This window comes from Alligator mississippiensis, chromosome 12 (assembly GCF_030867095.1).
Source record: "Alligator mississippiensis isolate rAllMis1 chromosome 12, rAllMis1, whole genome shotgun sequence".
NCBI classification, from domain to species: domain Eukaryota; kingdom Metazoa; phylum Chordata; order Crocodylia; family Alligatoridae; genus Alligator; species Alligator mississippiensis.
The window spans coordinates 760,010-782,412 of NC_081835.1; the positions used below are offsets into that span (position 1 = coordinate 760,010).

At 43.3% G+C, this 22,403-nt stretch overlaps 1 protein-coding gene across 1 annotated transcript in view; it reads left to right on the forward strand.

Annotated features, from left to right (window-relative positions):
• The first annotated feature begins 277 nt into the window (after window positions 1–277).
• The window catches only part of PRKAR2A (protein kinase cAMP-dependent type II regulatory subunit alpha), a 77,738-nt gene continuing 55,612 nt past the window's right edge, over window positions 278–22,403 (forward strand). The window contains exon 1 of the mRNA XM_006260293.4: window positions 278–665. Coding sequence (XP_006260355.1) covers window positions 404–665 — 262 coding nt within the window. The 5' untranslated portion in view covers window positions 278–403. The remainder of the gene's footprint in view (window positions 666–22,403) is intronic.

The following is a 22,403-nucleotide window of genomic DNA, read 5'->3' on the forward strand; positions in this document are numbered from 1 at the left end:
CCACGCGACCAGTTCCCGCGCTTTTAGCCGCAGCCCTGTGCAGGCGCACTGGCCGCCTCATGCCCCGCCCCTTTCCCCACACCGAAATGCGCATGCGCTCTGCTCCCCCTCCCTCCCAGCTCGCCGCGCCCCTAGGCTCTTCTCGCACTGTGACGCATGCGCACGACCAGCCCTGTCATTCCACCCAGCTCGGCCGCATGCGCGGCCCCGCCCCTTCCCGGGCCCCGCCCCCTGCGGCCCGCGGAGCATGCGCCTCGCGCCCCTCCCCCCGGCGCGGCTCGCGTGACGGCGGCGGCGGCGGGAGTCAGTCGGCGCGAGGAGGGAGGCCGAGCCCGCGCCCGCGCCCGCGCCCAGCCAGCCGCAGGGGGAGAGGCGGCCCGGCCCGGCCCGGCTCCGCTCCACCATGAGCATCGAGATCCCGCCGGGCCTGACCGAGCTGCTGCAGGGCTACACGGTGGAAGTGCTGCGGCACCGGCCGCCCGACCTGCTCGGCTTCGCCGCCGACTACTTCAGCCGCCTGAGGGATGCCCGCGACCAGCAGCAGGCCGCGGCCGCCGGCCGCAAGGGCGTCAACTTCGACGGGGAGCCCATGCAGACCGAGTCCAACGGCGAGGGCGAGCCCGAGCGCGGCGCCGACTCCGACTCCGACGACTCCGACTTCGAGCGTAAGGGCCGGGAGGGGGAGGGGGCGGGTGCGGGAGCCCCTCGCCGCCGGCCCGGCCCGGCCCGGCTTCCATCGAGCCCCGTGCTACCCCGGCCGGCGGCTGTGGCCGGCGCGAGCGCGGGGCCGGGCAGTGTCGCGCTGCGCTGCGCTGCGCTGGTCGGGGCGCTCGGCTGTCCCCTCTCCCCGCAACTGCCCCGACTCGCGGAGCCCAGCGAGACCTGGCGGGCCGGGCCCGGCCCACGCGTCTCACCGGTGGAGCGACGGGCCTGTCCCCCTCACCTCTCCGGTGTCATGCTCCCTGTCCACCGGCCGGGACCTGCTGGTCGACCCTCCCGGCCGGGAAGGAGGTGGTGGCCGGGGGGCCCCTGGGGACCGCGGGGCTGCTTTCCTCGCTCTGCTTTGCTCCCGGCTCCGAGCGGAGAATCGCTGGGCAGCGTCTGCTGGCTCCTGGCGCTCGTTCGAGGGCCAGCGGGCGCTGTCCGGTGTGCTCTGCCCCGTGCCCCCCCCTCCCCCGGCGCTCTGGTAACGAACCTCTGACCCCCCTTCCTGTCCCCGTTCTCACGATTGTGTGTCCCAAGCATTCAGTAACACGGCACTAGTGGCCCCCAGTACTGCAGGGTGTTTATAGTTTCCTTGGCGGGCCGGGGCCCATTTTTCCTCCGATGTGTTAAAAGCCCTGTCCCGTGGCGGCCGAGTGGAGGCTGCAAGGGAGAGCGACCTGGGTCTGACCAGGGTCTCGCTTGCAGCCTCCAGCGTTTACAGTGGAGGAAGTTCTGGTTCAGTGGCCGTGCCCTTCCCTTGGTGCTCCATAGTGACCAGTGCCCCTGTCCTCCAAGCGCGTGTCCGATCCCAGTTTGAACGTGGCTGAACTGGGAGTTCGCAGCGGGTGGCAGCGAGTGCCACGCTTCAATGACACGCTGCGTGAAAGAGAACTTGGTCCCAGAGCCGTAGAGGAGTGGGGCTGGAAGCGACCTCCAGAGGTCATGTAGTCCTTCTGCCTGCGGCAGGATCTGTCCAAACCATGGTCTGAACTCTGTGCGAGACTACTGTCAACCCTGACACCACACGCCTAACAGCCTCGTTTGTTTTACCAGCCACAGGAGAGGTATGGCAGCCAACATCCTGCTGCTGTGAAATGTTGTCAGTATCATCTCAAGAGGTCCCGGGTAGCCTTTCCTGTTGCTAGCTTCAGGTGAAGCTGGGGCGGCTCCTGCTATTTGTTTCCTAGCGTTCTTTGCTACCCCCCCTTTACTTTTGTTGCTCTCCTTTGGCTTGTGTTGTCCACGGCGTTAGAAGTGGCACTGTTGAGGGCTCAGTCCTGCACCATTATCACTAGGAAATGAGCAGGGGGAGAGGGGGTTGGGTCTGGTGTTGGGAGCTTCAGCTCGCTGGTTCTTCCTGGAAGAAAAGAAAGCGAAGGTGTGGGGAGTGGCCCAGGGACAGCCAGAATGGTTGTTAGGGCACGACTTGAGGTATCGAAACATGAAATGCACGTCATGCTATGTATGCGGCTGGAAGGGTCTCATGCTGCTGTGCAGTTTGTGCAGTCCTGAGCCGCAATGTGGTCATTCAAGAATAGTTATAAACCCAACACTTAGTTTTTCTTTGAGAATGATCTGGGTGCTTGATGGTTTTGCTGTGCAGTTTGGTTGCAGTAACCCACTATTACAAAAATGTGCTGAAACAACTTCCTTATTTTTATCCTTAAAGGGCAGACATTCTGAACATTTCATATCTTTTTCCCCATTTACATTGATGCTGTATGTGGGGGAGAGGTGGTAAACACTTAGCTGCTCCTTAACACTGGAACTGATACCCTTATAGTTTTATTTTTGTTCTGCAGTGATGTGTAGTGCTTTGTTTGGGTTGGAAAATGCAATGTTTAAAAAGGTTTTTGTTGAGCTTCAAAGAAAACCAAAATGCTTTCAGAGCTTTTTGAATAGCACTTTTTAATAAAATCAGAGATTGAAATATAAACTATTTGATACTTAATGTTATTCTTAATCTTGAGTTAACTAAAAAAAAAAAGGGAGAAAAAAAGCATTTTCTGGATATTTATGCCTTTAAAAAGTAATACACTCTCCACTCCCACTCATTGCAATGTTCAGTTGCCTTGCTTTGAGGTCATATCTCTTTGACATACAATGTGAGTAAAGGTTTATGGCTCTCTTAATGATATTGTGAGAGTGCTTTTATACCAGTTATTAAGTGTCATCTCTGGATGCAATTTGTTTTTGCACTATGTTCTAGCTCTTTCAGATGTTAATGAAACAGCAGCATATTAAACTTCAGGACAGGCTTTGAAATAGCCACTTAGGGCAATGTTTAGAGACTATCATGGTCCTCTTAGGATAGCCACTGTAAAAACAAAGACAGACAAAGTTCTTCTTTGAGAAATGTATAGTTAAGACAGGGAATTGGGAGGGAAAGCATTTAATGTGGCATGATGGCTTGCAAGTGTTGTGAGTTCTGGCTTTTTGAATGTTGAATTTTAATTTTTTAATATTTTGTGGAGTAGGATATTCTGTTTTGGGACAATAGAAAAATAAAGTGACAGCAGACATTGAAGAAGAGGGAGGAGAATTGAGTGAATGAGGTTAAAGTAGTGACCAGCAGCAGCCTGTCTGGCATAATCATGCTGCCTCCACTTAATTTGTCTCATCAAGAGCAACTACAATACACACTTTAGATATTTTCAAAGTATCCCTTGGTTTTTTTATGTACTTGACCCTAGCATCTATGAATCTATATCTGATATTGAAATATAGAAGTGGTTGGAAAACACTCTCTTTTTTTAATTAAAAAAACGTGGAAATTCTTGCAGGCATTTAACTACACGGGTATGTCCATGTACTGCTATTGCACAGACTGTAGTCTCTAGTATAGAAGTTTTCTTAATGTGCTGTGTCTAATGCTCTTGCAGAATTTGAAAGATCCACTTCCAGATCAGGAGTTGGGCACCTTTTCTGATGGATGTTGTGAGACCAGACTATACACTTCCTAATTTTTTATTTGCAAAGGAAAACTAAGTTTCTGCACCTAAAGATTGCAAGGTTAGCTTTCCAAGTGTAAATAGCTGTGGTGCTGTTTTCAGAGCTATGCAGGCAGTTCCATTGCCACCATGTCTCTTCATGGCATTTCCAGATAGCAGCAGAGTTAAATCAACAGGACTGGCCAGCTTTGGTTTTCTTTTTCAGAATACCGCAGGCAGGTATGACACTGTCAGTAATACTACCACCTTGCTGCTGCTGCTGCTCTGGAAAACAGTGAGCTCGTGCAGACACCGGGGTCTTTCATGGGAGAGGATCCAAACGAAGGTTGCTGGGGTTGCCCCTCCGTAACAGTCAGAAAGCTCTGGGCAAGGGAAGAGTTGATACTTCATTCATGTCTGTTGATGGTGGATGAAAGTTGGGATGCAACTGGTATCGCAGAGTGTTCTTAGTAAGTGAAAAAAGCTGGAGTCAAAGGGTGTGAGAATTGTATTGGTCACTACTGAACCTTATGGAGTAGGAGAATAATTAGTCATTTACTTGCCCCCTGTTGTTCTGTGGTCTTGTCACCAAAAAGACACAGGACAAAAGTAATATTTTCAACACATTTCCTACTATTAATAGTAGCCCCCTGCATTATTAAAATAGTTCTTTTTAATTTTTTTTTCCTGCCGTCAGTAGTCAGTTTCTGGTCTCTTGCTGTCCGAACAACTGAGTAGCATACGTTACCCTGCAAGTTGCAAACCCTGAAAGAGAATTGGGTATTTTAAAGACTTGCTTCCAATGAAATATTTTAAGTGTAATCATGAACATTAGCTCTGGAATTTGTAAAATCTGATACCTAGTCTTGGTCAAATTCGGCCCAAAACTTAGGCCAAAAAATTACAGTGTGGAAGATGACTATTTAAAAAAAATGAAATAGAAGAAACATAGTTTTCATATTTGCACCTTTGGTTTCATATTACATTTGTTGACCTTAACATATGGGGAGAGTATTTTATATCTGCCGTGACTGTGAGTATAGTCTGGGGTTTGACAGATATTTTTTCTTTCTTGAGTATTTTCAGCAATTAAAATAAAATCTGTAATCGGAACAAACTCTGAGCCTGCAGTGAAATCTGTGTGGAAGTTCTTTTGTTGATACCCTAGTGACTTCGGTGGTTCCTTTTATAGTAATAGCACTCTAGCTATGTTATAGAAAACAATGAGAGTTAACCAGACTTCATAAAAAAAAAAAGACCCCAACCCAAGTATATTGTAAGCCCAGTCACTAGCTTTGTACCAACTTACTACTTCATCAGGCCACTAGATATCTGTTTGGATCTCAGTGCTTGTCTCTTTCCCTTAAATTTGTCTTCATTTTAACTTCTCCAAGCTCTTTTTTATTTCAGAAGTTGGTTCTTCAGTAAAGAAAGGAGATTAGTGGGTGTGTACCACTACTATTAAAGTAGAATAAGCTGACACACTTAAATAGAAATTGTAAGTTCCTGAGGGAGACCAGAAACACTTATGCGCATGGGAGAAGACAGTGAAATTAGTCCTTTTATTCTTACCAATAAAGTGTTTTTCCTTGAGTTTTGTGTTATCAGACACATCAGTCTGATCTCTATCTGATGAAATGGAATAACAGATAAAGTAGGGAAGATCTACAAGTAAACTGGAGACGACTTCCTTAACCTTTTATTAAAGCAAGCAGCATGTTGATACTATTGATCCAAAGTATGTCCTTCCCAGTAAAGGAAATATAATAAATATATGAAGTAGAACTTCTTGAAACCATCTTATTGCTTTTGTTTAGTCCTTGAGAAGCATCTTAAGCTATGTACAAACTTTTATTTCTAGCAGTGGAAGCACGGGGACCTTTCCTCCTGGGAGGAGGAAAGCCATAGTAAGGTGTACAGATGTTCATTCTTCCAGGAAAAACTCTTCTGGGAGCAATTTCTGTGTGGTTGTAGTTGGGTGGCTTTTCTCCCAGAATAGTTATTTTTGCTCTGGGAGAAAAATCTGGAACCTCTGTACACTTATGTTTTCTACTGGGAGAGGGATGATTCTCCCAGTAGAAGCTGAACATGTGTACTTGGCTCTGCTGTAGATAAGAAGTGCTAAGGAAGGAAGAGAGCTTTACCGTCCTATTGAGGCAGCTGCCCAGAGGTTGCATGATGCTATTCTGATTTCTTAACTGAATTCCTCATTTTTTCTTGTTATCAGTTGTCATAATGATCAAATTACCTTCTCAAATCAATGTAAAAACTATATTTGTTCCAGGCAACGCTAAACAGACTAATCTTGGTAAAATGGACTGCTTTTCTGCATGTATTGTAGCAGCGCTTGCACAATTCAGTTTCCTAAATAATCACAATTTGTTTTAGTGCAGCTGCTACTGGGGATTGCATCTTGATGCAGTGGGAGAATGATTGTGTGCTTTTTCGATCTGCTCTCCTAAGCGACTCAAGGACAAAAATAAATGCTTCTCAAGTGCTTGCCCTTGAAATAATCCTCTTTGTGCTCAACTGTTGCAGTGGAGAATTCTGCAAATGTGCTGGAAGAACAGGTAAAGATCCACCTGTTTAGCTCTTCTGCAGAGAATTCCTGGCTTAACTCTATAAATTCACAAACTGACATCTTTAAAGCCTCAGGGCATCTTTGGAAAAATCAACAAGGAAATATGTTCTCCTAAAATGTCACTTGCTACATAGTGATTGAGTAGTGGTGGGAGCATTCAGTCCATCTGTGGAAGGAAAAATTGAAACCTTTGTCATCTGTTTAATTGTTAGTAAAATGGGTTATACTTGCAATGCTGCCACAGATTTATTAATACTGTTCCTACTGCATCTCACTGGTTCTGCACTCTCCTACAATGTACTAGGTGGAGGAGTAGATTTTTTTTATTTTGTATTTTTGTACTTTAAGCCTTCAAGAGACTTATAACTTGTTTATCTTTTGACAAGTTGAAGTTCCTTCCTGTGCTTGTGAAATGGCACCTGGAATTTTTTTCTATGGCAGAAATTAATTGGGGTCAGTCTTTTTGGTGAAGGAAATAAGGAACGTTGGAGTTTATGATGCATTCTGTATGAACTATCAAATGCAATTCCATCCCAGGGACTGCTGCAGAGCTCTCCTGTGTGCTCGCTAAAATGAAAGTGATTTTAATTTGAACAGCATGTTTGACAAATAAACCAGTATGTCTGTAAGTGCTGTTTCCTTGAAAATAAGGAAGATGCTAGCGTTGTGCTGCTTCCCCTTATTCTAGTTTGCATTTTTTGCTGTTTACGTATAGTTTGCAACTTGTGTCCTTGCACGTTGCAGCACTAAGCCAAGTCCAAGAGGTGAGTGTGCTGTTAATAAATCACCTAGTACACTGTAGGCACTATGCTAGTCTGACAGCATGAGACTGATGCCACTACTTTTGCCTTTAAGTTGGCACAACTTGCACCTCTGTGCCCTAATATTGTGCTGATAAAAAAATTGTTTCACACCATATTGTGGTGTACAAACTCCAAAAGAAGATAGGATTCTGACTAACTCCAAACCTCTGAGGTTGTGTTAAGATCTTCAGAAGTGATGGGGAAGCCTTAGCAAACCTGACTATAGATTCCATAGATGTTTAGGGTTGACGGGATCTCAGTAGCATGTTCAATGAAGTTGAGGATGAAAGGGGGAAAAGTCTTGCACTGAAAACACTGTACATTTTGTGTATGTATTTTTGAATAGCCAGGCCATGTGAGTCCAGAACATGAGTTTTAATGTTTTGTTTCTCTTTACCTCACCTTTTTGTAATACTTTGACTTGGGAAGGATTCATGATTTATCCCTCTTGACAGTGTAATAAGGAAAATTTTAATTTATCATTCAGTTACTTCTTTATAATACTGTATTAGTATCGTGATAGCTGTAATGGCGCAGGGGATACAGTTATGTGAGAAGTGGGCTTTCGTATTATATTTTGTTGGACCAACTCTGTAGTTGGGAAAGATGGTGGACAAGCTTTTGGGCATAATGCCATTCCCTTATTCTTACAGACATTTTGGCATAACAGATATTCTGTGGGTATTTGGGGAAGAACAGGTACCAAACAATACGTATAATTTGTCTGCACAAGAGTAGTGGTTTATACATAACAGCACATGTAATACATCAAGGCACTAATGCTTTTTGGATTACACCTGCAAGATTAAATAAAAGTAATACATTTTAGAGTTAATTGGGGTTATCTTTACATTTCCACTGAACAGATGAAGGAATTTTGAGCTATGTAATATATACAGAATAAGTATGGAAGCAGTGCTATCTTACCCCTCTAAAGCAAGAGTGGCTGACCTGCAGCACGTGTACCACAAGTGGCAGGGGCAGCCTGTGTATGTGGTACACAGCAGATCGAGGAGGGATCAGGGAACACAGGAGCAGACCAGGCAGGGAGCTGACGGCAGAGTGGCAGAATGGACAGAGAGCATAGAGTAGGGAGCAGAAAACAGAGGAGCAAATCAGGCAGAGGAAGAGGATCGGAGTAGCAGTAACGGTGGGTGTGGGGCTTAATCTGTGGCATGCCTGCCAAAAAAGTTAGCCCCATATTTTAGAGCAGCGGGGGCGAGCTCAGTGGTTCTCAGCCAGGGTGTTGCAGAACCCTGACGTCCTTTAGATCGTTTAAAGGGTGGCATTCGGGTGCCATGCATTGTTAGAACTGATGGGTGTGCAAACTTGAGTCGTACAATAAACCTAGAGATTTCAAACGAGTCCATAGTGTTGAAAACATTCTGACCTGTTGTCGTCTTTCTGAGTTCTTTGCAACAGAAGAATTACTCTAGTTTGTAGTAAAAAAATGAGTAGAAACTAAGAGCCAGCATTTTCTGAGGGGTGTCTTGAGTCTAATGGGTGGGGAGGGGATGAACAAAGGAGGTGCTTGAATCTAAAAAGTTTGATTTTTTTTGCCTTTTCTTAGCCTTGTGGTTTTGTCATGAGTGCACTCTTGGATAAAATTGCATCGTCTGCAAAAAAAAAAATGAACTGATGACAGGCTGTGCTGGTTGAACAGTTAGATACTTGTACAGTAATATGAGGCTAAACCCTGCACAGGTGTCCTACCTTTATAGCTTCTCCTGTTTTTTCTTTTTAACACATGGTTAGTGATGATTATTGTCTGCAGTATGGTTTGCCATGTCCTTGGCCTGTGAGGACAGCAGTAATAAGCCACCTATTTCCATTCTCTCTTAGTCTGGTACTGGAACAAAATGTCTAGAGTTTTTGCTTTGTTAATGTAGTTGTCAGATATAACTTGCTATTCAGCTTTTATTCTTTTGAATATCTGTTTAATTCTTAACACTGTTTTCCTTGTTGCACTTTTGAACTGTGCATCATGCAAATGATGCAACAGTAAGAGAGTGCATTTTTATGTTAATGAAGGTCTAGAAGAAATGTTTTCAAGAATTTTTAGAAGTACAGAAAGAAAGTTGATTTAATATGTAGATGAATTACAGTTTATTTCTTCATATAAGCAGAAAATTGAAAGAATGAAAACAGGCACCTGAAGGGGGAAAAGAGCTGTTTGTTTGGTAAGTTTAAAAAAAAAGTTCCAGATCACCTGTTTGAAATAAGCAGACATTACTTGGTAGTGCTGAAAAATATTGACTTATGAGGAAGGAAGAGGTCATGCTTCAACTTCCAAAGGCATCTTGAATGTCATATTAGAAAATGTAGATATATAATAAATGGTCACAATGTGTTGGTGTAACAGATTTTAGAATAGCCTCACATTCTTCAAGAGAAATGTCAGTTCATTGTATGTAGCTTTTACAGAAGAAGGTGATTAGGGACAGCCTGCATGGATTCACCAAGGGCAAGTCATGCCTGACCACCCTGATTGCCTTCTATGACGAGACGACTGGCTCTGGATGTGGGGAGAGCAGAGGCCATGATGTACGGGGACTGGAGCAAGGCTTCTGGTACGGTCTCCCGCAACATTCTTGCAGGCAAGCTCAGGGAGTACAGGTTGGATGAACAGACTGTAAGGTAGATAGAAAACTGGCTGGATTGTCGGGCTCAAAGTGTAGTAATCAGTGCTCGATGTCTACTTGGCAGTTGGCATCAAGTGGAGTGCCCCTGGGTTTGTCCTGAGGCCAGTTTTGTTCAATATCTTCATTAATGACCTGGAAGATGGGATGCAGTGCACCCTCAGCAAGTTTTCAGATGACACCAAGCTGGGGGGAGTAGATATGCTGAAGGGCAGGACTAGGATTCAGAGTGACCTCGACAAATTAGAGGATTGGGCCAAAAGAAATCTTGTGAGGTTCAACAAGGACAAATGCAGAGTCCTGCACTTGGGACAGAACAATCCCATGCACTGGGACAGGCTGGGCAGCAGCTCTGGGCGGTGAGGGTGGGCATTGAGCTGAACAGGAGCCAGCAGTGTGCTCTTGTTGCCAAGAAGACTACCGGCATCCTGGGCTGCACTGGTAGGAGCACTGCCTGCAGATGGAGGGAAGCGATTCTTCCCCTCTGTTCAGCACTGGCGAGGCCACGTCTGGAGTCCTGTGTTCCAGAGGGATGTGCGCAAGTTGGAGAGAGGCCAGCGGATAGCAGCAACAGTTAAGGTTAGGGGGTTGGGGCGCATGACCTGTGAAGGGAGGCTGAGGGAACTGGACTGATTTAGTCTGGAGAAGAGAAGACGGAGAGGGGATTTAATAGCACAGCATGCTACTAACTTGACCTTTCTCATGCTTGAGACAATGGTGGACAGACAGAAGTAAAGCATTCTCTTGCTTTCTAGAATTGTCTTTTCTTTAGCTGTCTGGCTAGATGTTTCCTGAAAGACCGGTCTAGTCCTAGCCATAGCAGGATGCCTGTAGTTCAAGTAATAGGTTCTGTTTTTAGCATTTTAGTGATATGCTGTGACTTCAGGCAAATTATTTTAACTCTTTGTGCCTCAGTTTACTGAGCTCTAAAATGTGCTCACTTAAAGCCATCAGAGAATTATTTTGATGATCCTGTTAAAAGAGCAAAGTATTATGTATAAGAAAGATACTTGAAAACTCTAGTTTTCATGGATTTGGCATTTAGGTTAAAGGAACCTCAAATGCTGGAAATTGTGTGGCTTGTAAACTACTCTGTCACTGTACTCCCTTCTCCTTTGAAGAATAACACCAGAATACTGATGCCGCCTTGCAGTAGCACTCTGGTTTTAAGACTGCAGAGTCTAGCGGGAGTAATCCACCTTAAATCAGCAGTTATGAGCAAGTACATTTAGAAGTTAAGTATCATTGGCTTTGCCTCCTTAAAATATTGACAGTAATGGCTATTCAGTGTCTTCCAAGGCTTTTTCGTTACTAACAGGACTGATTGCAGTATTTTCTTGTTATCTTCCTTGTCTTCATGACGTGCAGCTGACTTTGTGTTGCCGTCTCTTTTGTTTGTAACAGCCTGTCTGTTTACCTATGGCACAGTTCTTCTTTTTCCAAAAAACTCCTTAACTACTTATAAATGTACTGTATTATGACTGCTAACATTCTTTATAGACTTTCATGATTTTATGTTCAGTAAATGTCAACACGGTGGTGATGTAGTTTATCTATTCTATTGCTCTGTAAGCACACACAGCCCTTTACAAAGAGCAACCTTTATTGCTACGGGTCAGTGTTCATTGTGTCTTCTTAAGTCTGGATAAATGGCTTGATAAACTAATGCAAAGTTTGCATTTGAGTTAATTGTTAATACTATCCTAATATTACAGTAGGTAACTGCACTTACTTTTCCCCTCAGCAGAAGTTTAAAGTAATTCCCTTGTGTAAATTAATTCAGCATTCTTAGGTTCAAAATTTTGCTTTGTCAGTATGAAAATGGAAAGTGTTTGTGCATATGAGCATAAGTAGCTCCATTGTAGGTGCTAATGTTTCCTGGAGTAAGACATTTTATAAATAAAAGCCCAACCTGTGCACTTGTTCAGTTTCTATTTTAAACCCAGGATCACACTTGTTACCATACCTCAGGCATGTCAGCCAGCTACATTCCTGTTCATTTGTAGTCCGTTTTAATTATTTATTGAGCTCTGCATGAACCTGTTTCATGTATTTTCAGTTTACCATTAATTTCTTCATTTTTCCAAGTAATAGTTGAAATAATCTTCATCCAGTTTCTTCCCCTCCAGTCTCTCCCTTTTACTAGCATTTTGTTTACATGCAAGAAGTTTTGCTTATTAGGAAGTTAGGTCTATAATCAGTTGAAAAAGGGAAATAATCCTTTCAGTGACATGGATGAAAGTGCAGTGGGTTTTTCAGATTTTAGGAGTTTTGTCCCAAGGGCTCCATAGCCACGATATCTAGACCAGTTGCAGGCCTGAAGCAACCTTGCAAAGCTCTGGTTACCCATGGTGAGTTATCTTCGATCCTGAACCTGATATTCACAGCAGCTTCTCGAGTCCGGGCTAAACACAAGTATATAACATAAGATCAGCTGTGTACAGGGTCAGGTGGTAGATCTATCTAGCCCCCTATTTTGTCTCACACGGTAGCAGAGCATGGATGCTCAGAGGTCCATGGTGTGCAGGGCATGTCCAGAATTTCCCATCCTCTGCTGTTCCTCTCACTGCAGCTTCTAGCATTCAGAGGTTTAGGAGATTCTGATGGAGAGGCTGATCTCCCTATCTACCATGGCTAATAAAGTTTATGCAATGCATGGAAATTACGGTGAGCTGCTTTAGTGAAAAGAGGCTTCTGTACAGAGCTGTGGAACGAATGATCAGTGGGATTAAAACAAGAGCACACAAAATTTAGTGATATCAGTTGAGTGTAGAAAAAGTTATATGTGGCAGCTGCTGCCACCTCAGAATTAATCTTTATCTGGGTCCAGAACCACTTGATTTCGTTCAGCTTTATCTTGCTTTTATAGATTATTTAGTCTTCCTGAGCATGGAAAGTACTTTGAGCATTGGGGATGCTGACCTGTTTGTTTGGCGTGACTATATATCCTGCATTCACCTCTAATCCGATTAATGAGAACATCTGACAACCATGGCTTGTAAGATACAGGACGACCTTTATTTTACTAAAATACATAATCTCTTAATGTTTAAGAAATAATTATGAAGGTTAGCTCAAGAGTGTTCAATATTAGTCCTACTGGGAAAAGGTAAATTACTAATCAGCTGTTTGGCAAGATGCTAATTAGCGGTCTATAGAATAAACCAGGATGTTCATGTAAAAAGAGGTAACAATGTGATTAAAAAACAATTCATATAGCAGAAGCCCAACAAACATGGGAATAAGCTTGATGTTCCGTGTATAAGCATGATCTCTGAGTGAGCCAGTACTCCTTAACTTTTCAAGGAAGATTTACAAAAGCTATTTAAACAATTACGATTGTTCTCTCTTGCATTTTTTTTACTGTTAGAAAAGCCATCTGAAAGAGGTGTTCAGCACAAAACAGGTAGAGCCTGTTTGGGTTTTTAGCCTCGGAAATGTCAGATCTGTCGTACCCCTTTTTGTTTTGTTTTCCTAGAGAGCCTTCTGGGTGTCCTAGATTATGGTATCCTCACAACTGATTTAGAGAGGCTGGAATATCACATTTTTAACATGTTTTTTTTCCTTTTGCAAGATGTCAATAGGATTAACCCCCATTTGTCTTTCTCCTCAAAATGTTATTTATTCTAACTAAAAAAATAACTTTCTTTTCCATTTCCGTTTGCATAGTTTTTAATCTTGACTCTTCTTTTTCACTAATACGTCAGTCAAAGATTTCTAGAGATAGGAAAGATCTGAATGTCCAATGTGTTTTAGAAAGGGTTTTTTTTTTTTTAAGACAACAAAACCAAGTTAAGGTCTATCTACAGCCTAAAGAAAAAACAGGAAAGGCATGGGGAAAAGATTTAAGAGAAATCAGCCTGCAGACTAGAAAGATCAAGCTTTTTCAGGGCCTGGGTGGTATACTTTTTGAGGGTGAGAAACAGTGTGAATGACTTGGGATGCTGTCGGCGATTCAGTAGCATTCATGCCTCCTTTGGAATTGGTCTGATCCCGGGTCCTGGTGGGATAGGATTGGAACACTGCTTTGTTGGAGCTATGTTCATAGATTCATAGATGTTAGGGACGGAAGGGACCTCAATAGATCATGGAGTCCGACCCCCTGCATAGGCAGGAAAGAGTGCTGGGTCTAGATGACCCCAGCTAGATACTCATCTAACCTCCTCTTGAAGACCCCCAGGGTAGGGGAGAGCACCACCTCCCTTGGGAGCCCGTTCCAGACCTTGGCCACTCGAACTGTGAAGAAGTTTTTCCTAATGTCCAATCTAAATCTGCTCTCTGCTAGCTTGTGGCCATTGTTTCTTGTAACCCCCGGGGGCGCCTTGGTGAATAAATACTCACCAATTCCCTTCTGTGCCCCCGTGATGAACTTATAGGCAGCCACAAGGTCGCCCCTCAACCTTCTCTTGCGGAGGCTGAAAAGGTCCAGTTTCTCTAGTCTCTCCTCGTAGGGCTTGGTCTGCAGGCCCTTAACCATAGGAGTGGCCCTTCTCTGGACCCTCTCCAGGTTATCCGCATCCTTCCTGAAGTGCGGCGCCCAGAATTGCACGCAGTACTCCAACTGCGGTCTGACCAGCGCCCGATAGAGGGGAAGTATCACCTCTTTGGACCTATTCGTCATGCATCTGCTGATGCACGATAAAGTGCCATTGGCTTTTCTGATGGCTTTGTCACACCGACGACTCATGTTCATCTTGGAGTCCACTAGGACTCCAAGATCCCTTTCCACCTCTGTGCCACCCAGCAGGTCATTCCCTAGGCTGTAGGTGTGCTGGACATTTTTCCTCCCTAGGTGCAGCACTTTGCATTTCTCCTTGTTGAACTGCATCCTGTTGTTTTCTGCCCACTTGTCCAACCTGTCCAGATCTGCCTGCAGCTGTTCCCTGCCCTCCGGCGTGTCCACTTCTCCCCATAGCTTTGTGTCAGATGAGAAGTAAAATTAAAGTCTTCACTGTGCTATGGTCATTAAATACCCTTTGCACATGTCTGAATAGCTGTAGTATTACCAAGTCCAACCCCTAGTTTGGATAGCCACGTCCTGCCTTTTCAAAGCCCCAACGGATTCAGTGACAGAAGGTTTTTTAGTCCTAAAGTCCTGGAAGCTGTTGCTTTGAGCTGCTAAGAAAATAGATGCAGCACTTCTTGTACCCAGTATGATATGCTTTGTCCTTTTTTAGTATCAAAAATACAAGCTTGAAATTATCTGCTAATACTTCAACATTTTAGGATAAAAAATCTCTGATTTGGTGATATCCATTAAAAGTGTTTCCTGTGCTTACTAACATTAAACTGTATAAAGGATTTTAACATGCAGATTTTGTACTTGTGCAGCAGTAGGATTAATACAGTAGAAAAAAGAGCTGGTTTATAGGATCAATCTGTCAGTGGAATAGGTTTACATGAAGGATTATGATGGCTGTATTTTATTTATATTTTGTACTTGTATGTGGAGCTATTATTTACCTCTGAATGATAATCTTTTGAAGAAAATGATGGAAATTGTAACAACTTTATAACTACTCAAATGCACTGAATGACTGTATTGTAAGTGCTTTGATTGCTTCCAGTTACATTCGTAAATATGAGTGTGGTTGGTTCATAGAATAACACTGCTCCTTTGGCTTCTTTCTCTTAGTTTGAAATTTTGCAAATAAACTCTACAATAAATGGCACAGTGTACAATACCCATGTGTCTTATTACAGTGTTTTCTACAATGAATGACAGACAAAGAGGACAAAGATGTAGTTTAGGAAGGTAGGTAATGGTGAATATTTCTGAGAAACCTGGATGTAAGGAAAGGACCAAAGTGTATCACAAAAGGTCAGAAGGAGAATCGAACATCACGGTGCCAATCCTACATAAAGACCTGCACATAAAGTGTGTGAAGTCACACAGGTAAGTTTTCTTTGAAAGACAGAGGCTTACAAGTAAGAAAACAAGGTAAAAAATCTAGAAATCTGCTAGTGCAGGATCATTAGGTTATCTAAACATTTGCTGAAACTTACTTCTGGATTCATCTATGAAGCTCTGAAATAAAAACCTAATGGTTGCAGAAGTGCCTTGTCTGCGGTAGGCTTTCTCTAGATCTCGGCGTTATGGCAGCATCAGATCAGTCACTTTCTATGAAAATAAACTTCAATGTTAGATCACTAAGAGGCTATGTTGGCTCCCTCTTGTCTCGGTGCCCCTCAGTCTTCATAAGGTGGCATTCCCTTTCTCTGTGAGACCAGAAAGCAAAACAGATCTTTGTTGTAAACCCGGGCTTAAACTGCCCCTAAGGAAGTGGTCTCTAGGCTTTTCTTTTTCTGTGTGGTATGTGCGCGAAACTCTGGGTCTCGCTTTGTAGCAAGGATGTTACAGGGTCTGAGTTACTTCACTGGATTTAGTTCTCCAAACTACTTTCTTTTCTGAAAAAATCTTTGGTCTTTTGAGGATAGCTTGAAAAATAGCTCCTGTCTTTTTCTAGAGATGTCAGGTAAGCTGCATGTACTCTGCCTTCAGCTGGCACATGGGCAAGGTTCATGTTGAGAGAGTTGAGTAGAGCACAGCAAAACCAGTTCTAGATGGGTGTGGGTGAGGTTCACGCTCACTTGGTTCTGCAGTGAAACCTGGCTCCCAGCTAGCGCATGGCCACGGTCCAGAACAAGGTAGTGGAGCATGCCACAGTGAAGCTTAGCTCTGAGTTGAGGCAGAGGCAAAGTGTATGCCAAATGATTGAGTAGCTTACATGAAAGATTCTTTCATTGTGATCGCATGGAACCAAAAAATAGGTTTGAAAACCACTGGTTTAGAGAGCTGCAAAGCATTTCACCTTTTCACCGCCTGTTTTATCTGTGAGGCCTCTACTGCTGTGAAAGGCGCCTTCTCCAGTGAGTTTTTTTTATACTGATGAGCGACTTTTCTCCAGTGGTTCTGGCTCCCTCCTCTGTCTGTTCATTTGGTCCAATGCAGGGAGCATTGGATGAAGTGATTTAATGTCTTCTCTGGGAGTTGGACTTTGAGAAACTTTGGACTTCCCTTCTCTCCTCTTCCAGTCTGCAGGTAGTTGCTATTTGCATGGGGAGACATGCACAAATTAAAACCTAACCTAACAGGTGCTTATGCCTTTAGAAAATGAAACGCAAGAAAACCTCTTGAACCCAAACTGACAAAGCTGCTAGGTTTCCCTGTCCAGGGCTGGTGTCTCACATAGCTCTCATTGCTCTGTGCCCCAAACCTCCACAGGTGTATCCTAGGAGGCCTATGGCGGCTCCTCTTGGTCATGCTGAGAGTTGGCCTTTAAAATCTGATGTTGTCTGCAGTATCTCTGGGGAGGACAGGCACTCGGCAGTCCACTGGGGCTTTGGGGAATAAAGACAATGGAAGAAGTCTTTTCTTTCAGTCTTCTTCTTTCGTGTGGCTGACTTGGGGCAACAGTTGTAAGTCCTGTTTAAGGTTAGTTAACCAGTCTAATGCTCTGGAGGAAAGGAAGTGTATCTCTGCAATGTCATCACTGAATTTGTATAGCGGGCAGAGTGCTGTGATGTGGTCCATAGTTTGATCAGGATTGCCACAGTCACATTTTGCAGAACTCCTAGGACACCAAGTGACCGCAGCAGCCAGTGAGAAAAAACTTAATTTAACTCCTGTCTATTGGAAGAGCAGAACTGGTAACACGGCAAGAGAAATGTTTTGGAAAGGACACAGGATTACTTGTGGCATAAAGATAAATGATGGTTTGCAGCTAACTTTATTTTGAGTCTCTCAGCAAGTTGATATGAAGACTGATATTTTTGGTGAGAACATTAAAACCCACCAGGACACTTATCTTCCCCAAACTTCAAGAATATGAAAATATTTCTTTTGGATATCTACTGAAGATGTGACCGGGGGGAGGCCGCCAAAGATACGCTAGCTTTTGCTGCAACAAGAAGCTTTTTTGATACAGAGGACTCCCTTTTTGAATTTGTACCTTCTGCATATGTATTGACCCACAACACATTTTCCTTCTCTTCAAGAGTTTACCCTTTTCTGGATGACCTCACTTATTCAGAGCCTAGCAACCCATGTCATAAGCCTTCAGAAACATGGCTTTGAGCAAGCAAGTGGAAGAGCCAGGTACAGCTCTTGCAAGATCCTGGCATCTGAGTTACAACCTTACGCTCCCTTCTTTCAAGATGGAACCAGATAATGTTTGGCCAGCTAGTTGCTAGCAAGCCTCTCCTCAGCTTCTGACTCGGTTCTTTGACTACTTGGTCTTGCGTGGATGCTATACACTGTTTTTATCTGCTGTCACCGAGCAGCAAGTTGATATATCAAGATCTTGGTTCAGATCAGTATTGTCGTTTTTGCGAATATTAAATGTTTATCTGATGCTGGGTCAGAGAAGCATGTCATCCATATGAATGCTAGACCCCATAGAAGGGAAGCATATCTGGACTCGTGGCTTCAGCAAGGTGGGTGAGGCAATGCCAACATGACTCAAGGAGACAGAGGATAGCCTATCATCAAGCTCACCCTGTTTTCAGCAGATGACCCTTCAGAAATGTGTGTGCAGTTGCTGAGAAGGCAGCACTATTTGGAGGACTAGCTGTGCTCGTCTCCTGAGCAGAAATGCATGCTCTTTTCCTTGGGGCTTTATACCAGGAAAGAAGGTTGGTGTCATCTAGCTCAACCAGAGACAGACTTGTGGAAACACAGCTGAGATCCCATAAAACAAACTTGCAATGCTTGGGTGTGTGCTGCAAGTTGCTTTGAAACAACACCTTAGCATTGTATTTAGTAGGTAAAGTATGTATTTTTAAGCTGTTTGTAAATATTGGCTGTGTTGTGCCATCAAAAGTCAGTTGGTCTGGAATTTGCACCCTGTGATAGTTGATACCCACTGTAATTATAATAGTATGACGTACGTTTCTGATAACTTTTTATTTTGACCTTTAAGGTGGTGATTTCAGTGGCCACCTTGATCTTTCTATAGAAATCAGAGGATAAATCTCCAGTGATTTGTAGAACTCGACATAAATCAATAAATGGCAGCTGAGACAAGTACAACATGAAAGCAAAGTTTCTCAATGTTTTATTGTGAGCATATTTAAGAGCAATAAACTCAGACATGGAGTATCTTTCTCACATTATCAAGAGAACAACAGAAAGAAAGCATGTTGTTCAGCATTTTTCTTTCAGTGTCCTACTCGGATAGAGAGGAGATTCAGTTTCTTTTAAAGGTGACCTGCAAAGGGAATTCAGTCACTCTGCCCTTTTTTGCTGTTCCCAATTTATGAAGAAGGACTAAAGGATTTTATAAAAAGCAAGCATGGTTTTGTTGCTTTAGCAATAGCCATTCTTATTTTCTGTGCATTTGGGGAAATCCTTGCAGTTGGGAATGAGGAGTTCAGTTTTGAACTTGCAGTTGAGTGGATGATGGTGCTCTTTCTGAGAGCTTTCCCGCCCCAAGTGCTCACCATAGCTTTCAATTAGATAGCTGCAGCAAGGTTTAAAGAGTCTCTCTAAAACCAGTTTTTCTTCTTAAGCTGCTTGAATTTCAGTCTTCTCTGATGTTGACACTCAGGTGTCAAAGTGTCAGTAGCTTTAGAGATATGTAACTTATAATTCCACTAGTCCTCCCGCAAACAGGATGAATTGAATACCTGGTTTTTCTAGTGTTAAAAGAAAATTAAACTTAGTTAATAGCTAAGGCCTTTTCATCTTTCACAAGGAAGCAAAAAAAGCACAAAGAAAATATTAAGTAGTCTTGAAATAATTAAATATAAACATATTAATTCCCTTCTTGAAACTCAGCCTCAGGATCAGCCCTCCAGCTCCAGCTTGGGCAGAAATCAAGCAGATTTCAACAGGACTTTTGTTTAGGCACTGCTGGATCAGGCACCCAAGGAATAGCAGTATTAGGAAAAAAGGCAGACTGCAACAGAGTAATTGGAGGCCACATAATTTTCAGAGACACTTGAAATCAAATAGAAGCCAGAATATGATCAACTCTGCCTTTATATTATCAGCATTGATACAGAAATTGGGAACAGCCTGCAGGATTTGAATAGTGTATGTTGTTTGAATATGTTAAGGATAGTAGAGGATCTTAAGCTAAAGAGAAGACTGTAATGGGTGTAATTTTCCAAGAGAATGGCCAACAAAGATGCATTCTGGTTCTTTTTATATTATATTTTACTATGATTTTGTTTGTTTTCAACAGTGGCTTTAAACATTTTTAGGCTCAGGGTACCCCTCTGAAAATGCCAGCTCTTTATTTTTACTTGTTTGACTGCAGAAAAAAATAGAGCAATAATTCTGTTGCAGAGAATTTGTGACAACCACAGCAGGTCAGATGTTTTGGAGGCTATGGATTCCTATTTGAAATCTCTGGATTTATCTTATGAATCATGTTTGCTCACCTAATAGTGCTAACATTGCATGGCACACCACTGCACCCTTGAAAGGATTGCAAGGCACTCCAGGGTGCTGTATCGCCCTGGTTGAGAATCAGGGGTTTAAAGATTAAAGTGCTTGTCACTATGAAGAATGTTTGCCTTTCATTTTGGTTGGGAGAGATTTTTAGACAAGCTTTTGGGTACAAATTAGCTTTCCTCTGGTACATTGTGCTTGAAAGCATGTCTAAAATCTCTCCCAACCATGTAGTTGGTTCACTTATAGGTATAATCTCCCCAGATATCCTTGCCTTCTACTGAAGTAGGAACATCAGGAGCTCCTTGCTTGGTGTCAGTGCAGCCACTTGCAGCTTGACCTGCACTTCAGGATACACGGTTTCAAGGCCCACTTTGCATCAAGAGTTAAGTGGGTTTGAGAAGTTTCCTCTCACAAAATGGCATTCCCTTTACTCTTTCCTTGTTTTGGAACATGGTGGTTTGCAACATGCTCTGTTACTGCCGCCATATCTTCCTGTTTGTCAAATACTTTAATGGAAATTATAATGAATGAAGTCTTTTTCCCCCCAAAATACATTACAGACCCTTTATTAGTATTATCAAACGCTGCAAATTTAGAACTTAATTGCCAAAATGCATAATGCTTACTGGCTACTGTGTTATCTTTGGTTTGTATTATTTTATGTTCCTTTTTTGCTAATTTGCAGTATTCCTTCGTCATCAGTATAAATTAGCAAGGGTCTACTGTGAAGTAAGTGGTTGAAGAATAATGATATACATGCTAGAAACAAATCTAGGATCGTGTATATTACCACTTTGTAAACCAGAAGTTCCCAACCTGGGGTCCAGGTTGACCAGTAGTCCGTTTCGTTTCCACCTCTTTTGAGAGACAAAGAGACCAGATGGGAGGGAGAGCTCTGTGGTTAATGACTGTTCTCAAAAACAAAGCAAGCTGTATTCAGCGTGGTAAAATTCCACATTTTCTTAATATTTTTGTTCTTTGTAAGTTCTCACTAACTGCATCACGGATGCCATGTTACTGCTGATGGGAGAGGCAGCAGTCTGTGATCAGATGGGAGGGACAGCAATGTCCATGAGATTGATTTTTTTTTTTTTTTAAATGATATGGATATAGACAGTTTGTTCTTTTAAGTAGTGTGAACAAAATATACTGGGAAAACTTAAACTCATCCCACCACTAAAACTCTCATGGATCTAACAGCACTTGCAAGCTTCAAGCCTGTCACTTTAAAATCCTTTCCCATGCTTGGTGTGTATCCCTCCCTGCATTGTGAACTTTTCAGAGCAAAGACCTTGTACTTGTACTTATCTGAAAAGCAGATTGAAGTGATATAAAGGGCTGAAGACAATTATAATCTTGGCATTATGATAGTTTATATATTAAACTAAATTATGCTGGCTGATAAAATACTGCAGTTACTCAAGTCTGTCTGTATTTAATAGGATGATGTATTTGCTGAATTATCAGAGCAATATAATGGCCCTTTTTGAGCAACACCACTGGGAAATTGCCCTGCCATTTCCGCTTAGTGGCAACTATGCTAGGGACTTTCTCGGATACAGTGACCGGGTGCACCAGCCAGGAAATAGGCTATCATGTGGGATTGATCATAGATCATGGATCCCCTGTCCATCATGTGGGATTGCTAGAAAGGGCATGCTCCTTTTAGAGAGGGGATGGAAGGTGAGGGAGGTGAGGCAGAGCGAAGGCCTTGTCTTGCTTTGCCCGGAGGAGCCTTTGTTTGATGTTACTTGAGTTTTGCAGTTGCATAATAAATTGTGCCCTCTGGCAGGGGCTGACACAGACTTGGGCCTGGCACTGGTGATTCGCTGGGATGGCAAGAGAACCTAGCAGTTCACGTGGACGTAATTGTACAGAAGCAATGGCTTGCTTTGCCTGCTCTTGTCCTTGGGAAAACGTGTAGAACAAAGCTTTTGAAAGCTAGGATTGTTTCACGTTTTCTTCAATGACGTTGCTTTTCAGCAAAGCACCTCTTCACACTGTGAAGAAATCTCTCCCTGCCCTGCAGTGGGACAGCTGGCTCTCCCCCCTCCTTTCAAACTGTGTTGTTAGGCCAGCAGTCACCTGGCCAGCCGGGCTGGAGAGGACCTCCTCCCATCCCCCCTTCCTGTGTCCAGGTCCTTTGTCCTGAGTTTCGGCCGGGATGCCTCCTGGTCCCTCTACCTGGGGATGCTGACGACTTTTAAAAGGATTGGTCTGCATCAAATAATGCTTGCTTCTGATTGGAGCCAGGTGATGAGGTCAGAAAAGTTATTTAAAAGTCAGGTCCCTTGGTCTTGGGGGTACTCCCTCCTTGAGCAGGCATCATACTTAGGCAGCTGCCTG